Raw genomic sequence first — 16,550 nt, 5'->3', positions numbered from 1 at the left:
CACACCCTTCCACCCATCCATCCCCCGCACACCATCCATCCCTCTAGCTTCCCCCGCACTCTGCTATCGATCAATCCATCCCCATACACACCCAATCATCCGCACAACCCTCCCTCATCCCTCCCTCCATCCTCACACGCACTCACCCATCCCATTATCCATCCATGTCTCCATCCTTCTCCATCCATCTGTCCCTGGATCTATCCACCTACCCCCATTTACCCCTCCCTTCCAGTGCAGGCCGGCCAGAGCTAACTCCTCCTTGTCCATGTCCCACACAGCATGGATTGGTTCCATTGCAACCAGTGCTTCCGCCAAGATGGTGCTGACTTCTGCATCACCAGCTGTGGACACCTCTTCTGCAGGAAATGCTTTGCTGCAGGTGAGGTTCAGGGCATGCTCTGTGCTTTGCCCCCTGGGTTCTGAGGGGCAGGGAATGGGGTCCGGTCCCCTCCAAAGCCTCTGGGACCATGCACATAGTGGGCCATCATTGGAGCCCCCTGAAAAATGCTTCAAAAATGTTTCCTTCAAAAACAAAATTTCTCTGAAAAATTTTCCCTCCCCCCAAAAATCATTGTTGATTCGTTTTGAGAAGAGATTTTCAACCATTACATTTTTCTCAAAATTTTCCGCCTTGAAGATTAATTTTTTCTTTTAAAAAATCATTTTGATGAAGTTCAAGAAGAAACTGACATTTGTCATTTAGCAACACAGGAAAATTCCTGTTTTCTGTGGTTTTTTAACTTTGCCCACCCTTGGCCCATTGGAAAAAGGAGGGGCAATGTTCAAACTATAAAGTTAAAGAAAGTGAGGGGGGAAACCCATATTTGCACCTCACTAACTTTTTCTGACTGGAAAAATTGTGAAAATAATAGAAAATAGGGAAAATAGTTGGTGAGAGTGGCACTATTTCCCCAACTCAAAAAATATGGGGGAATGGGGTGGGGGGGATGATAGAAAATCTCTTTTCCACCCTCTTTTCCGGGGGGGAAAGTAAAAAGCGAGTTCTTCCCCACATTTCACACATTTTTCTCCCACAGGAAAAGTGCAAAAATAGCTTTAAAAATGTTAAAAAGCAAGAGAAAGTACCTTTTTTAAAAAATCAGCTTTTTCCAGTGGAAAAAATAAAGTAAAAAGGAAGCAAAAATGTTTTTTTCCTACATTTTCTCTCACTTTCACACTCTCTGTTTCACTAGAAAACAAGGGAGGGGAATAGTAACAGAGTGCCTTGCCTGCACACACAAACTGTACCACTTCAACTCCCTGACTTAGTTAAATCATTCTGTACAGAACTTGCAACCACAATAAAATAAAATAATAATAATAATCACTTGTTTCAACCCTTGCAGAGAAATGCCCCATTTGTGGAGTGACCTGCAAATATCTGTGTCTTGCCAATAATGTGAGTTGCTCTCCTCCTTTTCCACCATTCTCCCTTCCTTCTCTCATCTACATATGCAGGGTGATGCTGGTTTAACCAGAGATATGGTCTTAACCCAGTTGTGATTTCAATTTAGCATAAGGCTCTTTCGGAGTTTTAGCCCTGAACAATTTTGCTTTGGTTGTTTCAGGTCCCCAAAATGATCTGTTCATGTTGGCTCAAAAGCTCCAGGAGTATCCTGGTGTATGGGCCTCTGACCACTTCAAGTGTCCCACAGTCCTCCCTGAAAATCCCCCAGGAAGCCTGAAAGCAGTGCAAAGGACTCTGGGATGCAGGTCCACGGTGCAGCATATGTGGCTTGAAGCTGCCCTACCAAAATAGCCCATATCTGACAGTTGAGCTTTGAAACGCTCTTCCATTCTTAATTGAAAGACTTCAACCCAAAATTGGAGATGTGCAAATTTGTGCCAGCCTCACCATCTTAATCCCAAGTCTTGTGTTGATTTGTTTCAAGTCCCAGCTTTCAGAGCCGCTGACCCAAGTAATCAAACATACCACGCATCAGCCCCTAGAATAACCATGATTACCTTTCAAGGCATGAGCTTGTATGAGATCATAAATTGGGGGTTCTTTTCCTTTGCTTCAGTTGTATTCACATTGTCAAGCCTTCCACCCCAGTCATGAAGGCTAGAAACATAGGGATTTTTTGGTATAAATGAAAGCTGAAATTCTCCTATAATCACGGTGCTGTGGGTGCTGACAACTAGCAAAAAATCACAGAAGACTGTGTGGCTCGGGATAAAATCTCCAGAGCTTTCTAGCCTTAGGTTTTATTAAACTGAGGCACATATGTTTGTAGATATGTCTCTCTCGATCTTCATTCAGATGTGCCCCTCAGATGCCAGTCCCTTTTGCCTGGATTGCATCACTGGGGGTGTCATGATCCAAGCCGGGTGGGAGCTGCTCTGTACTTGCTTTGCCTATTTCTTTCTTGCTCACAGATGAAACCCCGAGAAAAGATCTTTTTCAAGAGCCCGGTGGAAACGGCCCTCAAATATCTGGCCCACATCTCCCAGGTAAGGGGCAGACAGGTCCCCATTGGAGGGGGCAGATCAGAGCCGGCACCCCCTAGAGGGGAAAGCCTCCATCCAAGGTAACTATAGGCCAGGAAACAATCCCAGGCTAAAGTATGAACATGCTATATGGGACTCAGTTGATGAAGAATTAAAGGACAGAGGTATAATCAACACCAGTCAGCATGGTTATATGGAAAACTGCTCAGCCAAACACACCTGACCTTCTTCTCTGAGGAGATCACAAGTTTTGTTGGTAAAGGTAACTGTAGATGTGACCGGATTTTGTAAGGAGTTTGACACAGCACCGCCTGACACCCTGATTAAAGAATGGGCAGGGATCCAATGTCAACAGTGCACATGTTAAGAACTGGCTAAGGGACAGATCTCAACAAATAGTTCTTGACGGGGAATCACCATCCAATGGGGACGTCTCTAGTGGGGTCGCACTGAGAGAGGTCAGTTCTAGGCCTGGCAATCTTCAACACTGTATAAGGAATAGCTACCGTGGATTTGTCAAGAACAATCATGCCAAACCAGCCTCCTTTGACAGGGTTACTGGCTTAACAGGTGGGAGGCAGCCGTAAAGGTGATAGGGCTTGATGTTAGTAAGGCTTTGACACAGCAAACTCGGGAAATCTGTTCTTGATGATACTGCAAGATGGGTGCACAACTGGTTGAAAGACCATCCTCAAATAGTAGCTATCTATGGTTCACTAGCAAACTGGGAGGAGGGTGTATTAAGTGGTATCCCACAGGGGTCAGTCCTGGGTCGGGTCTGTCAAGGTTCCTTCCCCACTCTGAACTCTAGGGTACAGATGTGGGGACCTGCATGAAAAACCCACTAAGCTTATTTTTACCACATAAGGTTAAAACTTCCCCAAGGTAAAAAATATTTTTCCTTTTGTCCCTGGACTTTATTGCCGCCACCACCAAGCGTCAAACAAATATAATCGGGAAAGAGCCTATTTGGAAATGTCTTTTCCCCCAAAATCCTCCCAAGCCTTACACCCCCTTTCCTGGGGAAGGCTTGATAAAAATCCTCACCAATTTGCATAGGTGAACACAGACCCAAACCCTTGGATCTTAAGAACAATGAAAAAGCAATCAGGTTCTTAAAAGAAGAATTTTAATTGAAGAAAAAGTAAAAGAATCACCTCTGTAAAATCAGGATGGTAAATACCTTACAGGGTAATCAGATTCAAAACATTGAGAATCCCTCTAGGCAAAACCTTAAGCTACAAAAAGACACAAAAACAGGAATATACATTCCATTCAGCACAACTTATTTGATCAGCCATTTAAACAAAACAGAATCTAACGCATACCCAACTAGATTGCTTATTAACCCTTTACAGGAGTTCTGTATTCCTGCATTCCTGCTCTGGTCCTGGTAAAAGACAACACAGAGAGAGAGAACCTTTTTTTCCCCCCCTCCAGCTTTGAAAGTATCTTGTCTTCTCATTGGTCCTTTTGGTCAGGTGCCAGCGAGGTTATCTTAGCTTCTTAACCCTTTACAGGTGAAAGGGTTTTTCCTCTGGCCAGGAGGGATTTAAAGGTGGTTAGCCTTCCTTTTATATTTATGACAAGCCCCCCAAATCACAGATAGGGTGAAATGCTGGCTGTGATTTCTTCCTGGAGCTCAAGGAGAAAACAGAGTTAATAAGACACATGCACCTCTAAATATACTACCAAGTATATAAAGACTAACAATATTTTCCACATTTCAAGGACGATTTTAACCAGTTGATTCTGGGAAACTTTCATGGGAGAGTGCATCAGCCACTTTGTTAGAAGCTCCTGAGATGTGTTGTATGTCGAAATCAAAATCTTGGAGAGCGAAACTCCACTGAATAAGTTTTTTGTTATTTCCCGTGGCGGTATGAAGCCACTGTAGCGCAGCATGGTCGGTTTGCAGGTGGAAACGCCATCCCCAGACGTATGGGCATAGCTTTTCCAGAGCGTAGACAATAACGTAACATTCTTTTTCACTGACTGACCAGTTGCTTTCCCTCTCAGACAGCTTCTTGCTGAGAAACATTACAGGGTGGAATTCTTGATCCGGTCCTTCCTACATTAAAACTGCTCCCACACCACGGTCGGACGCATCTGTGGTTACTAGGAACGGTTTGTCAAAGTCTGGGGCCCTTAGCACAGGGTCAGACATGAGTGTCACTTTAAGCTAGTTAAAGGCCTTCTGACACTCTTCGGTCCACTGAACGGCATTTGGCTGTTTCTTTTTGGTTAGGTCTGTCAGTGGGGCGGCGATTTGGCTGTATTGTGGTACAAATCGCCTGTAATATCCGGCCAAGCCTAAGAAGGATTGAACCTGTTTCTTTGACTTTGGGACAGGCCACTTTTGGTAGCATCCACTTTGGCCTGTAGGGGGTTGATAGTTCCTTGACCCACCTGGTGTCCAAGGTAAGTCCTCTGTTTCAGCCTATTTGACACTTCTTAGACTTAACAGTTAGTCCTGCCTCCCTTATGTGCTCAAAGACTTTTTGTAGATGTTCCAGGTGTTCTGCCCAGGAATCTGAAAATATGGCCACATCGTCAAGGTAGGCGACTGCATATTCTCCTAATCCCGCTAGGAGACCATCTACAAGTCTTTGGAAGGTGGCGGGTGCATTCCGCAGCCCGAAAGGGAGTACATTAAATTCATACAGCCCGAGATGTGTGGTGAAGGCTGACCTTTCCTTGGCGGATTCATCTAGCGGTACCTGCCAGTATCCCTTGGTTAAGTCCAAGGTAGAGATGAACTGGGCCCGTCCCAGTTTCTCTAATAGTTCATCTGTGCGTGGCATTGGATAGTTGTCTGGGCGAGTTACTGCATTTAGCTTATGGTAGTCCACGCAAAAACGTATCTCCCCATCTGGTTTGGGAACTAGAACCACTGGAGATGCCCATGCACTGCCAGAGGGGCAGATTATACCCATCTGTAACATATCCTGGATTTCCCGGTCTATAGCAGTTTTAGCTTGAGGAGACACCCGATAAGGTTGGACTTTAATTTGGTGAGCATTACCTGTGTCAGTGGAGTGGTATGCCCTTTCAGTCAGTCCTGGGGTGGCTGAGAACGTCGGCGCGTAGCTAGTGCACAGCTCCTTGATCTGCTGTCGCTGCATATGCCCAAGGGTCAGGGAGAGGTTCACCTCTTCCATACCACCAGCACTTTTCCCTTCATAGTAGACACCTTCAGGCCACTCAGCGTCCTCTCCTCCCTGGGCTGTAAACTGACAAACCTTTAATTCTCTGGAATAAAAGGGCTTTAGAGAATTAATATGGTACACCTTAGGCTTTCTGTTGGAGGTGGGGAATGCTATGAGATAATTAACAGCTCCCAGGCACTCCTGGACCGTGAATGGCCCTTCCCACGATGCTTCCATTTTATGGGCCTGGAGCGCCTTTAAGACCATGACCTGGTCCCCTACATTGAAGGAACGCTCTCTGGCATGTTTATCATACCAGGCATTTTGCTCTTTTTGAGCATCCTGTAAGTTTTTTTAGCAAGGGCTAAAGAGGTTCGGAGGGTGTTTTGTAGGTTGGTTACAAAGTCCAGAATGTTAGTTCCTGGAGAAGGTGTAAATCCCTCCCATTGCTGCTTCACCAACTGTAATGGCCCCTTAACCTCACGGCCATATACAAGTTCAAATGGTGAAAACCCTACACTGGGATGTGGTACAGCTCTGTAGGCAAAGAGCAACTGCTGCAACACTAGGTCCCAATCATTGGAGTGCTCATTTACGAATTTACATATCATGGCCCCCAAAGTCCCATTAAATTTCTCCACCAGGCCATTTGTTTGATGATAGTAAGGGGTGGCAACCAAGTGATTCACCCCATGAGATTCCAAAAGGCTTTCCATAGTTCCTGCCAGGAAATTAGTTCCTGCATCTGTGAGGATGTCGGAAGGCCAACCTACCCTGGCAAAAATGTCTGCTAGTGCCTGGCACACACTTTTAGCCCTGGTGTTGCTTAGAGCTACTGCTTCCGGCCATCGGGTGGCAAAATCCATGAAAGTCAGGATGTACTGCTTTCCTCTGGGTGTCTTTTTCGGAAAAGGACCCAGAATATCCACAGCTACTCGCTGAAATGGAACTTCAATGATGGGGAGTGGCTGGAGAGTGGCTTTGACCTGGTCTTGGGGTTTTCCCACTCTTTGGCATACCTCACAAGACTGGACATGGGTAGAAACATCCTTGCCCATTCCCTCCCAGTGGAATGACCTCCCCAAACGGTCTTTGGTCCTGTTCACCCCAGCATGACCAGTAGGATGATCGTGGGCTAAGCTCAAGAGCTTGACCCGGTACTTAGTTGGAACTACCAACTGTCTCTGAGGATGCCAGTCTTCCTGGTGTCCACCAGAAAGAATTTCCTTGTATAAAAGTCCTCTTTCTACAACAAACCTGGATCGATTAGAAGAGCTGAGAGGCGGTGGGTTGCTCCGTGCCGCTGTCCAAGCTCTCTGGAGGCTTTCATCTGCTTCCTGTTCGGTCTGGAACTATTCCCTTGATACTGGAGACATCAATTCCTCATTGGATTGTGGACCTAGGCTTGGTCCCTCTGGAAGCGATGTAGGGGATGGGGCTGTTTCCGTTGACTGTAAACTACTCTCCACTGGTGCACTATGTTGGGTTTCAGGCTCCGGCTGAGCCTCTGGTGTAGGGTTATCGGCTGCTGCCGGTTCAGGTTCGGTGGGGCCCTCTGGTGTTGGGGTTGCAAGTACTGGATTCAGTGCTGGCAATGGGTCTGGTGCTGGTTGTTCTGCCAGTTCCTGTCCTGGGACTGGCTCTGTCTGGGTCTCTGGGACTGGATCCAGTACTGCTGTTACAGAGGCTGGCGTGGGGTCCGGTTCCATCACCTCTGACCGAATCCTGGTAGAAGTTTCCGGAACAGAGCTAGGCTTCATGGCTTGTTTAGCCTGGCTGCGGGTGACCATTCCCACCCTCTTGGCTAGCTTCACATGATTGGCCAAGTCTTCCCCCAACAGCGTGGGGATGGAATAATCATCATAGATGTCAAAAGTCCACATTCCTGACCAGCCTTTGTACTGGACAGTCAACTTGGCTGTAGGCAAATTGAAAGAGTTGGACTTGAAGGGTTGAATTGTCACTTGGATCTCTGGGTCGATTAAATTTGGGTCCACTAAGGAAGCATGGATAGCTGACACTTGTGCTCCAGTGTCCCTCCACGTGGTGACCTTCTTCCCGCCCACACTCACAGTTTCCCTCCGCTCCAAGGGTATCTGGGAGGTATCTGGGCCTGAGGACGTCTGGTGTTATTCCGGTGCAATGAACTGTAATCGGTTGGGGTTCTTGGGGCAGTTGGCCTTCACATGCCCCGGCTCATTACATTTAAAACATCGACCAGCTGACGGGTCACTGGGGTGAGGTGGGTTGCTGGAGAACAGTGTGGCAGGACGATAAGGTGTCTGGAGTATTCCTTGGTGTGTAGTTGGGGCCTTGGGCTGCCCCCGGTAGTAGGGTGTGGTCTGAGGGTGTCCCTTCTGGTATCCGCTCCAGCTGCAACCAGGGTTGTTCCTCTTCCTCCCTCCACCCATTTTGTTTCAGTTTGCCCTGCCTCTCTGGCGGTCTGGGACTGCTCGTATCGATCAGCATAAGAAGCAAGACTTTCTGCTGAGTCCATTTCCTTATCCCATAAGTTTTATTTCCTCCTTGGACATATTCAGGAATTGCTCCTGAGCTATCAAATCACACATTCCGTCAAAGCTAGTGACACCCCTTCCTTGGATCCATTTATCTAACTGATCCCTCATCTGGTTAGGTAAGCCACATTACTTAGTCCAGGCCTTCTCTTAAGGGTTCAAAATTTTACTCTGTATGTTTCAGATGTAATTTGAAATTGCTTTAAAATCAAATCCTTGAACTTATTATAGTCAGAAGCCTCATCAATTGGCATCTTATTAAATATGACCAGAGCTCTTCCAGTTAATTTTGCGACCAATGTGGTCATCTTGTGAGCTTCAGGAATTTTATGGAGAGTGCACAGTCTCTCAAAGGTGAGAAAGTATTCAGCAATATCACTGGATTCATCATACTGTGGACATAGTCTCTCCCATTTGTGGATTGTTGGGGAAGGATGGTTAGGGTTATCCAGTAGATTCTGCTCAGCCCTTATCTTCTCCATCTCCAGTGCATGCTTCCTCTCTTTTTCCCTCTCCTCCATTTCTTTTTCCTTTGCCTCCATAGCTCTCCTGTGGGCAGCCTCTTGGTTTTTTTCTCTCTCTCGCTGCCTCCCATTCTCTCCTGTGGGCAGCCTCTTTGGCTGTTTCTGCCTTGGGCTCTGTCACGTTTGCCTCTCTGTTAACTAACTTTACACCCGAGAGTTAGAAATAAAACAAAACAAACAAAAAAACGTGGCTTGTCAAAAAAAAAAAAATATATATATATAGGTTGTGCTGTAACCGGATACCGATGTTCTCTGATAGTGATTGTCAGCCTACAGAAAAATCCTTTAAAAAAAAAACAACTAACACCTTTGTCTCCAGGCAAATAGAAAACCCCTCTAGTTGCTCTTAGGTAAAAAAACCCCAAAAAACAACCCCCCTCTTCAGGTCTGTGAAGACTTGTGAATTTCCCTGCAGGAGGTTAACTACCCTGCCTTTAGGTAGAGAAAACTCCAGCTCACAAAAGACAATTCCCTTTTGTCTCTGCTCTGTCCCCCAAGCAGAGACACAAAAAACTCTAACTGCTTTCAGCTTAAAACCTGCTTTCCAGCAGCCCAAAGGGGGAAAAAATATTTCCTTTTAAAATCTGTGCTTCTGGTTCAAAAAATCTCAAAATGATTTCAAGTTAATCCCACCGCTCTGCCACCACGTCAAGGTTCCTTCCCCACTCTGAACTCTAGGGTACAGATGTGGGGATCTACATGAAAAACCGACTAAGCTTATTTTTACCAGATTAGGTTAACACTTCCCCAAGGTACAAACTATTTTTCCTTTTGTCCCTGGACTTTATTGCTGCCACCACCAAGCGTCTAACAAATATAACCGGGAAAGAGCCCACTTGGAAACGTCTTTCCCCCAAAAATCCTCCCAAGCCGTACACCCCCTTTCCTGGGGAAGGCTTGATTAAAATCCTCACCAATTTGCATAGGTGAACACAGACCCAAACCCTTGGATCTTAAGAACAATGAAAAAGCAATCAGGTTCTTAAAAGAAGAATTTTAATTGAAGAAAAAGTAAAAGAATCACCTCTGTAAAATCAGGATGGTAAATACCTTACAGGGTAATCAGATTCAAAACATAGAGAATCCCTCTAGGCAAAACCTTAAGCTACAAAAAGACACAAAAACAGGAATATACATTCCATTCAGCACAACTTATTTGATCAGCCATTTAAACAAAACAGAATCTAACGCATACCCAACTAGATTGCTTATTAACCCTTTACAGGAGTTCTGTATTCCTGCATTCCTGCTCTGGTCCTGGTAAAAGACAACACAGAGAGAGAGAACCTTTTTTTTCCCCCCCTCCAGCTTTGAAAGTATCTTGTCTTCTCATTGGTCCTTTTGGTCAGGTGCCAGCGAGGTTATCTTAGCTTCTTAACCCTTTACAGGTGAAAGGGTTTTTCCTCTGGCCAGGAGGGATTTAAAGGTGGTTAGCCTTCCCTTTATATTTATGACAGGGTCATATTCTCATTAATGACTTGGATAATGGAGCGGAGAGCATGCTTCTAAAATTTGCGTCTGTCACCAAGATGGGAGGGGTTGTAAGGGCTTTGGAGGACAGGATTACAATTCAAAATGACCTTGACAGATTGGAGAATTGGTCTGACTTCAGCCAGATGAAATTCAGCAAAGAAAATTCAAAGGACTTCACTTAGGAAGGAAAAAATCTAATGCACAGCTACAAAATAGGGAAGGACTAGGTATGGAATAGCACGGCTGCAAAGGCACTGGGGGCTTGAGTGAATCACAGTGATGCAGTTGAGAAAAAGTCAAATATTCTGGGGCATATTAACAGGTACGTTGTCTATAAGATATGGGAGGTCATTATCTCGTTCTGCACAGCACTGGTGAGGCCTCAGCTGGAGTACTGTGTCCAATTCTGGACGCCCGACTTTAGGAAAGAGGGGGACAAACTGGAGAGAGTCTAGAGGAAAGCACCAAAAATGATCAAAGGGTGAGAAAACCTGACCTGCAAGGAAAAGTTAAGAAAACAGGGCATGTTTAGGCATGAGAAAAGAAGACTGAGAGGGGAGTGAGAACAGTCTTCAAATCTGGTGAGGGCTGCTATAAAGAGGACGGGGATCAAATGTTCACTGACTGTAGGAGAAGACTTAAGGGGCTTAGCCCACAGCAAGGGAGACTGAGGATTCCTGTTGGAGATTTTAAAGATCTGGTTGGACAAACCTGCATCAGGGCTGGTCTAGGTTTACTTGGTCCTGCCTTGGCAACGTTTCTAGGACACTGGGATGCTCCTCACTGATGGGAAGTCAATATAAGATCACTGGGGTCAGGTCTGCTAATGCACCAAGGGTTGGTAGAGTGGGAAGTGGTGACGAGCCCATGGTGACCTGGATCACTGGGTGAGCTGGGCCCATTCCACCCAACGGCATTTCAACCCAGACAAACGTCAAGTTCTCCAGCCAGGATGGAGGCGCGCAGGCCAGGCCAGCAGGGACTCTAAAACGGACCCAGCGGTCAGGGTGGACACGCAGCTGAAAGCGAGCTCAGGGGGGCTACACCGAAGACTCTGGAGGTGGAGTGGAGACCGATCAAGGCAGGCCGGATGCAACTCTGGTGGGCGCCTGTGACAGGAAAGGGGCAGAGCTGAGCCAGGGGAACAACAAAGAGGAGGAGAAGCTGCCAGCGAGCGCGCTCTGCTGAGTTATCAGAGAGGATTGAGTGGGGCCCAGACTCCGGGCAGGGTCCCCCATCTTCGAAGGGGTGAGGCAGCCGGGGGAATTCGAGGTCAGGCAAAGATGCCTGGGTTAATAACCAAGCTGGGGACTAGTTAATAATCGGTGCAAGGGCTTTGCTGGAACTCCTCCCCCACGCCCCGCTAATTATTTACCCTAACGAAGCCAGATAAGGAGGGAGATGAATGGAGATGGAAAGTTAATCATCGCAGGGGATTTTAGAGCTGTCAGCAACACTTCTGATAGTCCCAGAGATTGTTCGCTTCTGGATCTCACCTCCTGAGCCAGCCAGTCCCCTCTGTGGATCTGGATGGAGCTGGTGCCCACTAGAGGAGACAAGCCCCATGTCCCATTCCCTGCCTCCCCCAAAACCAGGCAGTCCCTGCTCTCGGGCCAGAGGGGACAGGCCCCATATTCCATTCCCTGCCCACCCGGCAAGCCAGCCAGTCCCCGCCCTGGGGCTGGATGGGAGCCAGTACCCCCTAGAGGGTCTGGCCTGTGCCCCATTCCCTGTGTCTGTCTCCCAGGTGTGGAGTTTCCAGCGGGCGCAGAGTGAGCGACTGCTCTCGTTCTACAAGGACAGGGCATCCCAGGCTGAGGGGTCCCTGCAGGACGCACGCCAGAAACTCTCCACCCGCGACAGGTCAGAGCCCAGCCACTGGGGGTCACCAGGGACATACGACTCACCCCCATGTCCCCGTCATGTGTGACATGCCCCTGGGCACAGCACCCGCCATCCCTGGGGCATGGCTGGCATACGGCGCCTGGCCTGCTCGGCACAGCACGCATGGAGCCTGGCACTTGTGCATGCATCCCAGCATGTGGGGGGACCCAGGGGTGGGCAGATAGGGGCAGTGCCCAGCCCCTCTGACCCCATGTATCCTTCCCCTCCCCAGGGAGCTGGAGGCGCTGAGGCGGGAGAACGGCGAGCTGAAGAAATATCTGAGCATCCTCAAGGCGAGGGCTGTCTGTGTGTCTGACCGTCTGTGTGTCCATCCATCTGTGTATCCCCACCCAGTGTCTGTCCGTCCGTCCGTTTGTCATCCCACCCGCTGTGTGTCCATCAGTGTGTCCTCCCCGCCCACTGTCTCTCTATCCGTTGGTGTGTCATCTCGCCTGCTGTCTGTCCATCCATCAGTGTGTCATCCCACCCGCAGTCTTTCCGACCATTGGTGTGTCATCCCACCTGCTGTCTGTCCGTCTGCCTGTGTCTCATCCCACCCGCTGTTTGTCCACCCGTCAGTGTGTCATCCCGCCCGTCTGTCCGTCTTTCTGTGCGCCCTCCCCGCCTGCTGTCAGTCCGTCAGTGTGTCATCTCGCCCACAGTCTGTCCATCCATCAGTCATCCCCGTCCGCTGTCTGTCCATCCGTCAGTCATACCCGTCCGCTGTCTGTCCATCAGTCATCCCCATCCGCTGTCTGTCGGTCTGTCAGTGTGTCATCCCGCCCGCTGTCCGTCTGTCCATCAGTCATCCCCGTCCTCTGTCTGTCTGTCCGTCTGTGTGTCATCCCACCCACTGTGTGTCCGTCAGTGTGTCATCCCGCCCGCTGTCTGTCCATCCATGAGTGAGTCATCCCTACCTGCTGTCCGTCAATCCATCTGTGTGTCATTCCCACCCGCTGTCCGTCCATCCGTCAGTGTGTCATCCCACCCGCTGTCTGTCCATCTGTCAGTGTGTCGTCCCGCCCGCTGTCTGTCCATCCTTCATGTGTCGTCCCACACGCTGTCTGTCTTCCCGCCCACTGTCTGTCCATCCTTCATGTGTCATCCCGCATGCTGTCTGTCCGTCTGTCTGTGTGTCCTCCCTGCCTGCTGTCTGTCCATCCGTCAGTGTGTCATCTCACCCGCTGTCTCTCCATCCTTCGTGTGTCATCCTGCCCTCCGACCGTCAGCGTTTCATCCCGCCCGCTGTTTGTCTGACCGTCAGTGTGTCATCCTGCCCACTGTCTGTCCATCAGTGTGTCATCTGCCCACAGTCTGTCCGTCCGTCAGTGTGTCATCCTGCCCACCGTCTGTCCATCTGTCAGTGTGTCGCCTGACTACTGTCCGTCTGTCTGTGCATTGTCCCGCCTGCTGTCTGTCCGTCTGTGCCACTCACCCCATGGGCAGCCTGTGCCCCCGTCTCTCTGCTGCCCCCTGGGACACACTAACCCCCCTTCTGCCCCTCTCTCTGCAGGCCTCGCCCAGCCGATGCCAGGGCAGCAGGTCAGCAAACCCCTCCTGGGCCCAGGGCATGCGACCTGGGGGGTCTGTGGGGCAGGAGTGGGGTCTGACATGGGAGCCTTGGGCAGTGGATGGGGAGTGGTGGGAGTGGGGGTGCCAGGTGGGAGGGTGTGGGGAGTTGGGGGCACTGGCAGTGGGGTGCTGTGTATGGAGAGTTGAGGGCACTGGGGGTGGGATGGGGAGTTGGGGGCACTGGTCATGGGCTGCTGGGCAGGGAGTTGGGGGCACTGGGGTTGGGGTGCTGAGCGGGGGGGTTGGGAGTTGGGGCAATGGGGGCTGGGGTGCTGGGTGGGGGCTGGGGAGTTGGGGGCACTGGTGGGGTGCTGGAGGAGGGTGGTGAGTTAGGGGCACTGGAAGTGGGGTGCTGGGTAGGAAGTTGGGAGGCACTGGGGTGTGGTGCTGGGCAGGGAGGTGGGGGTGGAGTGCTAGGTGGGGATGGGGAGTTGGGGGCACTGGGAGTTGGGTGCTGGAGGAGGGTGGTGAGTTAGGGGCACTGGAAGTGGGGTGCTGGGTAGGAAGTTGGGGGGCACTGGGGTGTGGTGCTGGGCAGGGAGGTGGGGGTGGAGTGCTGGGTGGGGATGGGGAGTTGGGGGCACTGGGAGTGGGGTGCTGGGTGGGGGATGGGGAGTTGGGGGCACTGGTGGGGTGCTGGAGGAGGGTGGTGAGTTAGGGGCACTGGAAGTGGAGTGCTGGGTGGGGATGGGGAGTTGGGGGGCACTGGGGTGTGGTGCTGGGCACGGAGGTGGGGTGGGTGGGGTGCTGGGTGGGGGTATGGGGAGTTGGGGGCACTGGAGGTGCCCCATCCCCTCAGCCCTGAGTTGTGTTCCTTTCCCTTGGGCAGGGGCAGCACCCCCCGGCCGGTTGGCATCACCTCCCCCTCACAGAGTGGTAAGGAGAATCCTGGGGGGGGGCACCAGGGAGCCTCCTTGAAATAGGACAAATGTGACAAGTGTGCGAAGGCATGGTGGGGGCAGTGAGTGTGCAAAGGCGATGGGCATGTGAGGGCCGTGGATGCTGGGAACGTGAGGTGGGTGTTGTGGCACAGTGGGTGTGCAAGCGCTGAGGGGTCTCGTGGGGCAGTGGGTGTGTGAGGGCGGGATGCTTGCAGGGCAGTGGGTGTGTGAGAGTCGGGGGTGTCCACTGGGTGGTGGGCATGCAAGGTTGGGGGGTGCCCACAGGGTCTTGGGTGTGCCCACAGAGTGGTGGGCATATGAGGGCCAGGAGTGCCCACAGGCAGCAGGCATACCAGGGCCAGGGGTGCCTGTGGGGTGGTGGGCCTGCAAGGGGTACCCGTGGGGCAATGGGTGTGCGAGGGCAGTGGGGGATGGTGGGTGTGTGAATGGGGGTGGGGCGTTGGACTCCCTGTCTTCACCTGGCGCTGGAGCTAATGCCCGTCCCTCCCCGCAGGTGCCCCGCGGCCCCGCACCCAGCTCTGCAGCCAAGTGGTCAGGTGAGCGTGCATGTGTGTGTCTGTGCCCCCTGCTGGCGGGGCCGAGCCCTGCGGGGTGTGTGTGTGTCCCTGTGTCCCTTGCTGGCGGAGCTGAGCCCTGCTGTGTATGTGCCCATGCAGGGGGTGCCCCCCGTGACCCATGTAACGAGGTCTCTCCCCCCACAGCCGCTCCTCCTCACTGGAGTCCATCCCCTACCGCCTCTCCAGCACCCCCAGCTGGCCGGTGAGTCACCCGCATGCCCCTTGGGGAGTGGGAGGCCTGTGGGGGGGCCTGGGGACTACACAGGGTATGGGGGGCATGAGGGCCGTGCGGGAGCTGGGGGCCACGTGGGGTGTGTGGGTGCCTGGGACCAGAGGGGCTGTGGGGGAGCATGGGGGGGCTGCCCGGGCACCCCACTCTGACTCACTCCATCTCTCCTTTTCCCAGCAGGCTGCAGGAGCTGCCCAGACCCCCACTGGCTCCAGCATTGGTGAGAGGACTGGGGGGCCAGCTAGCTCAGGGCCCCCGGGGGCCAGCTAGCTCAGGGGCAGCCCCACAACAAGCTGAGAACTGATCTCAGCTTGGCCCAGCTGTGTTCACAGGGATGAGGCCTCAGAGCCATGGCTGCCCCCCACCCACCTCCCCCCCAGGGGACTGGATCGCTCCCCACCTTTCCCTGCCCAATTTCACTCTCCCTTCTCGGGGCTGGGCCCCCCCAAATCCATGACATCCCCCTAAACTGTCTGCCTTCTGCTCCGCAGCCACCCCGTCTCCAGCCTCCACCCAAAGCCTGTCCTACTGGTGAGTGTGTGTGCGGGTGCCCCTGCATCCCCCTGGGGGGCACGGGCTGTGGGGCTGGGATTGCCCCAGGTGGGGGGGGGTCTCTGGGACTCAGATTACCCAGTGCAGGGGGTGGTCTATGGGGCTGGGATTCTCTGGTTGTGGGGGTCTGGGACCTAGGATTCCCGCAGGGGGGTCTCTCTGTTTCTTCCCCCCTCCACTAACTTCCTCTCTTCTCCCCCCAGGGCCTCCTCCTCCTCCAACCAGACCCCTGGGCTAGGCACCTTCCCCTTGTGCCCCCCTGGGCAGGGGCCAGTGGAAGGTGAGGTTGGGCAGGGCCAGGCCCTCCCCACGCTGGCACTGGGCATCTTAGCAGGTGAGCCAGGGGGATGAGACACAGGGCCCACAATGGCAGCCAGGCCCCCCAACTCAGCCAGCCCCACACCCAGTCCTGGGAGACCTGGGGAGGGATGGGAATGAGAGGTCAGGGGATCCCCCTCCCAGCCCATAGCAGGGTCCACAGGGCATCCCCAATCTGCCCCACTAACCCCTCCCATCTGCCCAACAGATCTGAGAGAGAGGGGCACCCCTCGGGGGAGCCAAAGCGCAGAGAGACCAAGACCCATACAGGTGAGGGGGGCAGGGGAGACTGGATTCGGAGGCGGGGTAGGGGTCAAGCTGGGGGGCTGAATAGGCTGGGGGTTAAGCTGGAAGGTGCTCGGGAGCAGAGTGGGCTGGGGATGGGGGGCTCAGACTTAGGATGTCTATCTGCAGCATTCT

At 51.9% G+C, this 16,550-nt stretch overlaps 1 protein-coding gene across 1 annotated transcript; it reads left to right on the top strand.

Annotated features, from left to right (window-relative positions):
• Nucleotides 1-282: 282 nt before the first annotated feature.
• Nucleotides 283-16,349, top strand: RNF212B (ring finger protein 212B). The gene is made up of 12 exons (XM_074970005.1): nt 283-382; nt 1,350-1,402; nt 2,383-2,457; nt 11,864-11,979; nt 12,233-12,293; nt 13,514-13,542; nt 14,402-14,448; nt 14,968-15,010; nt 15,176-15,233; nt 15,438-15,480; nt 15,752-15,791; nt 16,339-16,349. Coding segments are annotated over exons 1-12 (666 nt in total). The 3' UTR covers nt 16,340-16,349.
• The last annotated feature ends 201 nt before the right edge of the window (nt 16,350-16,550 follow it).

This window comes from Natator depressus, chromosome 13, assembly GCF_965152275.1.
Source record: "Natator depressus isolate rNatDep1 chromosome 13, rNatDep2.hap1, whole genome shotgun sequence".
NCBI classification, from domain to species: domain Eukaryota; kingdom Metazoa; phylum Chordata; order Testudines; family Cheloniidae; genus Natator; species Natator depressus.
This window is presented reverse-complemented; position numbering and strand designations above follow the sequence as displayed.

Excerpts from the sequence above, each read along its gene's own strand:
- RNF212B (XM_074970005.1), top strand. The coding sequence starts at position 283 with ATGGATTGGTTCCATTGCAACCAGTGCTTCCGCCAAGATGGTGCTGAC. Across the intron at positions 383-1,349 it reads CAGGAAATGCTTTGCTGCAG|AGAAATGCCCCATTTGTGGA; the intron begins GTGAGGTTCAGG and ends CAACCCTTGCAG. Across the intron at positions 11,980-12,232 it reads AAACTCTCCACCCGCGACAG|GGAGCTGGAGGCGCTGAGGC; the intron begins GTCAGAGCCCAG and ends TCCCCTCCCCAG.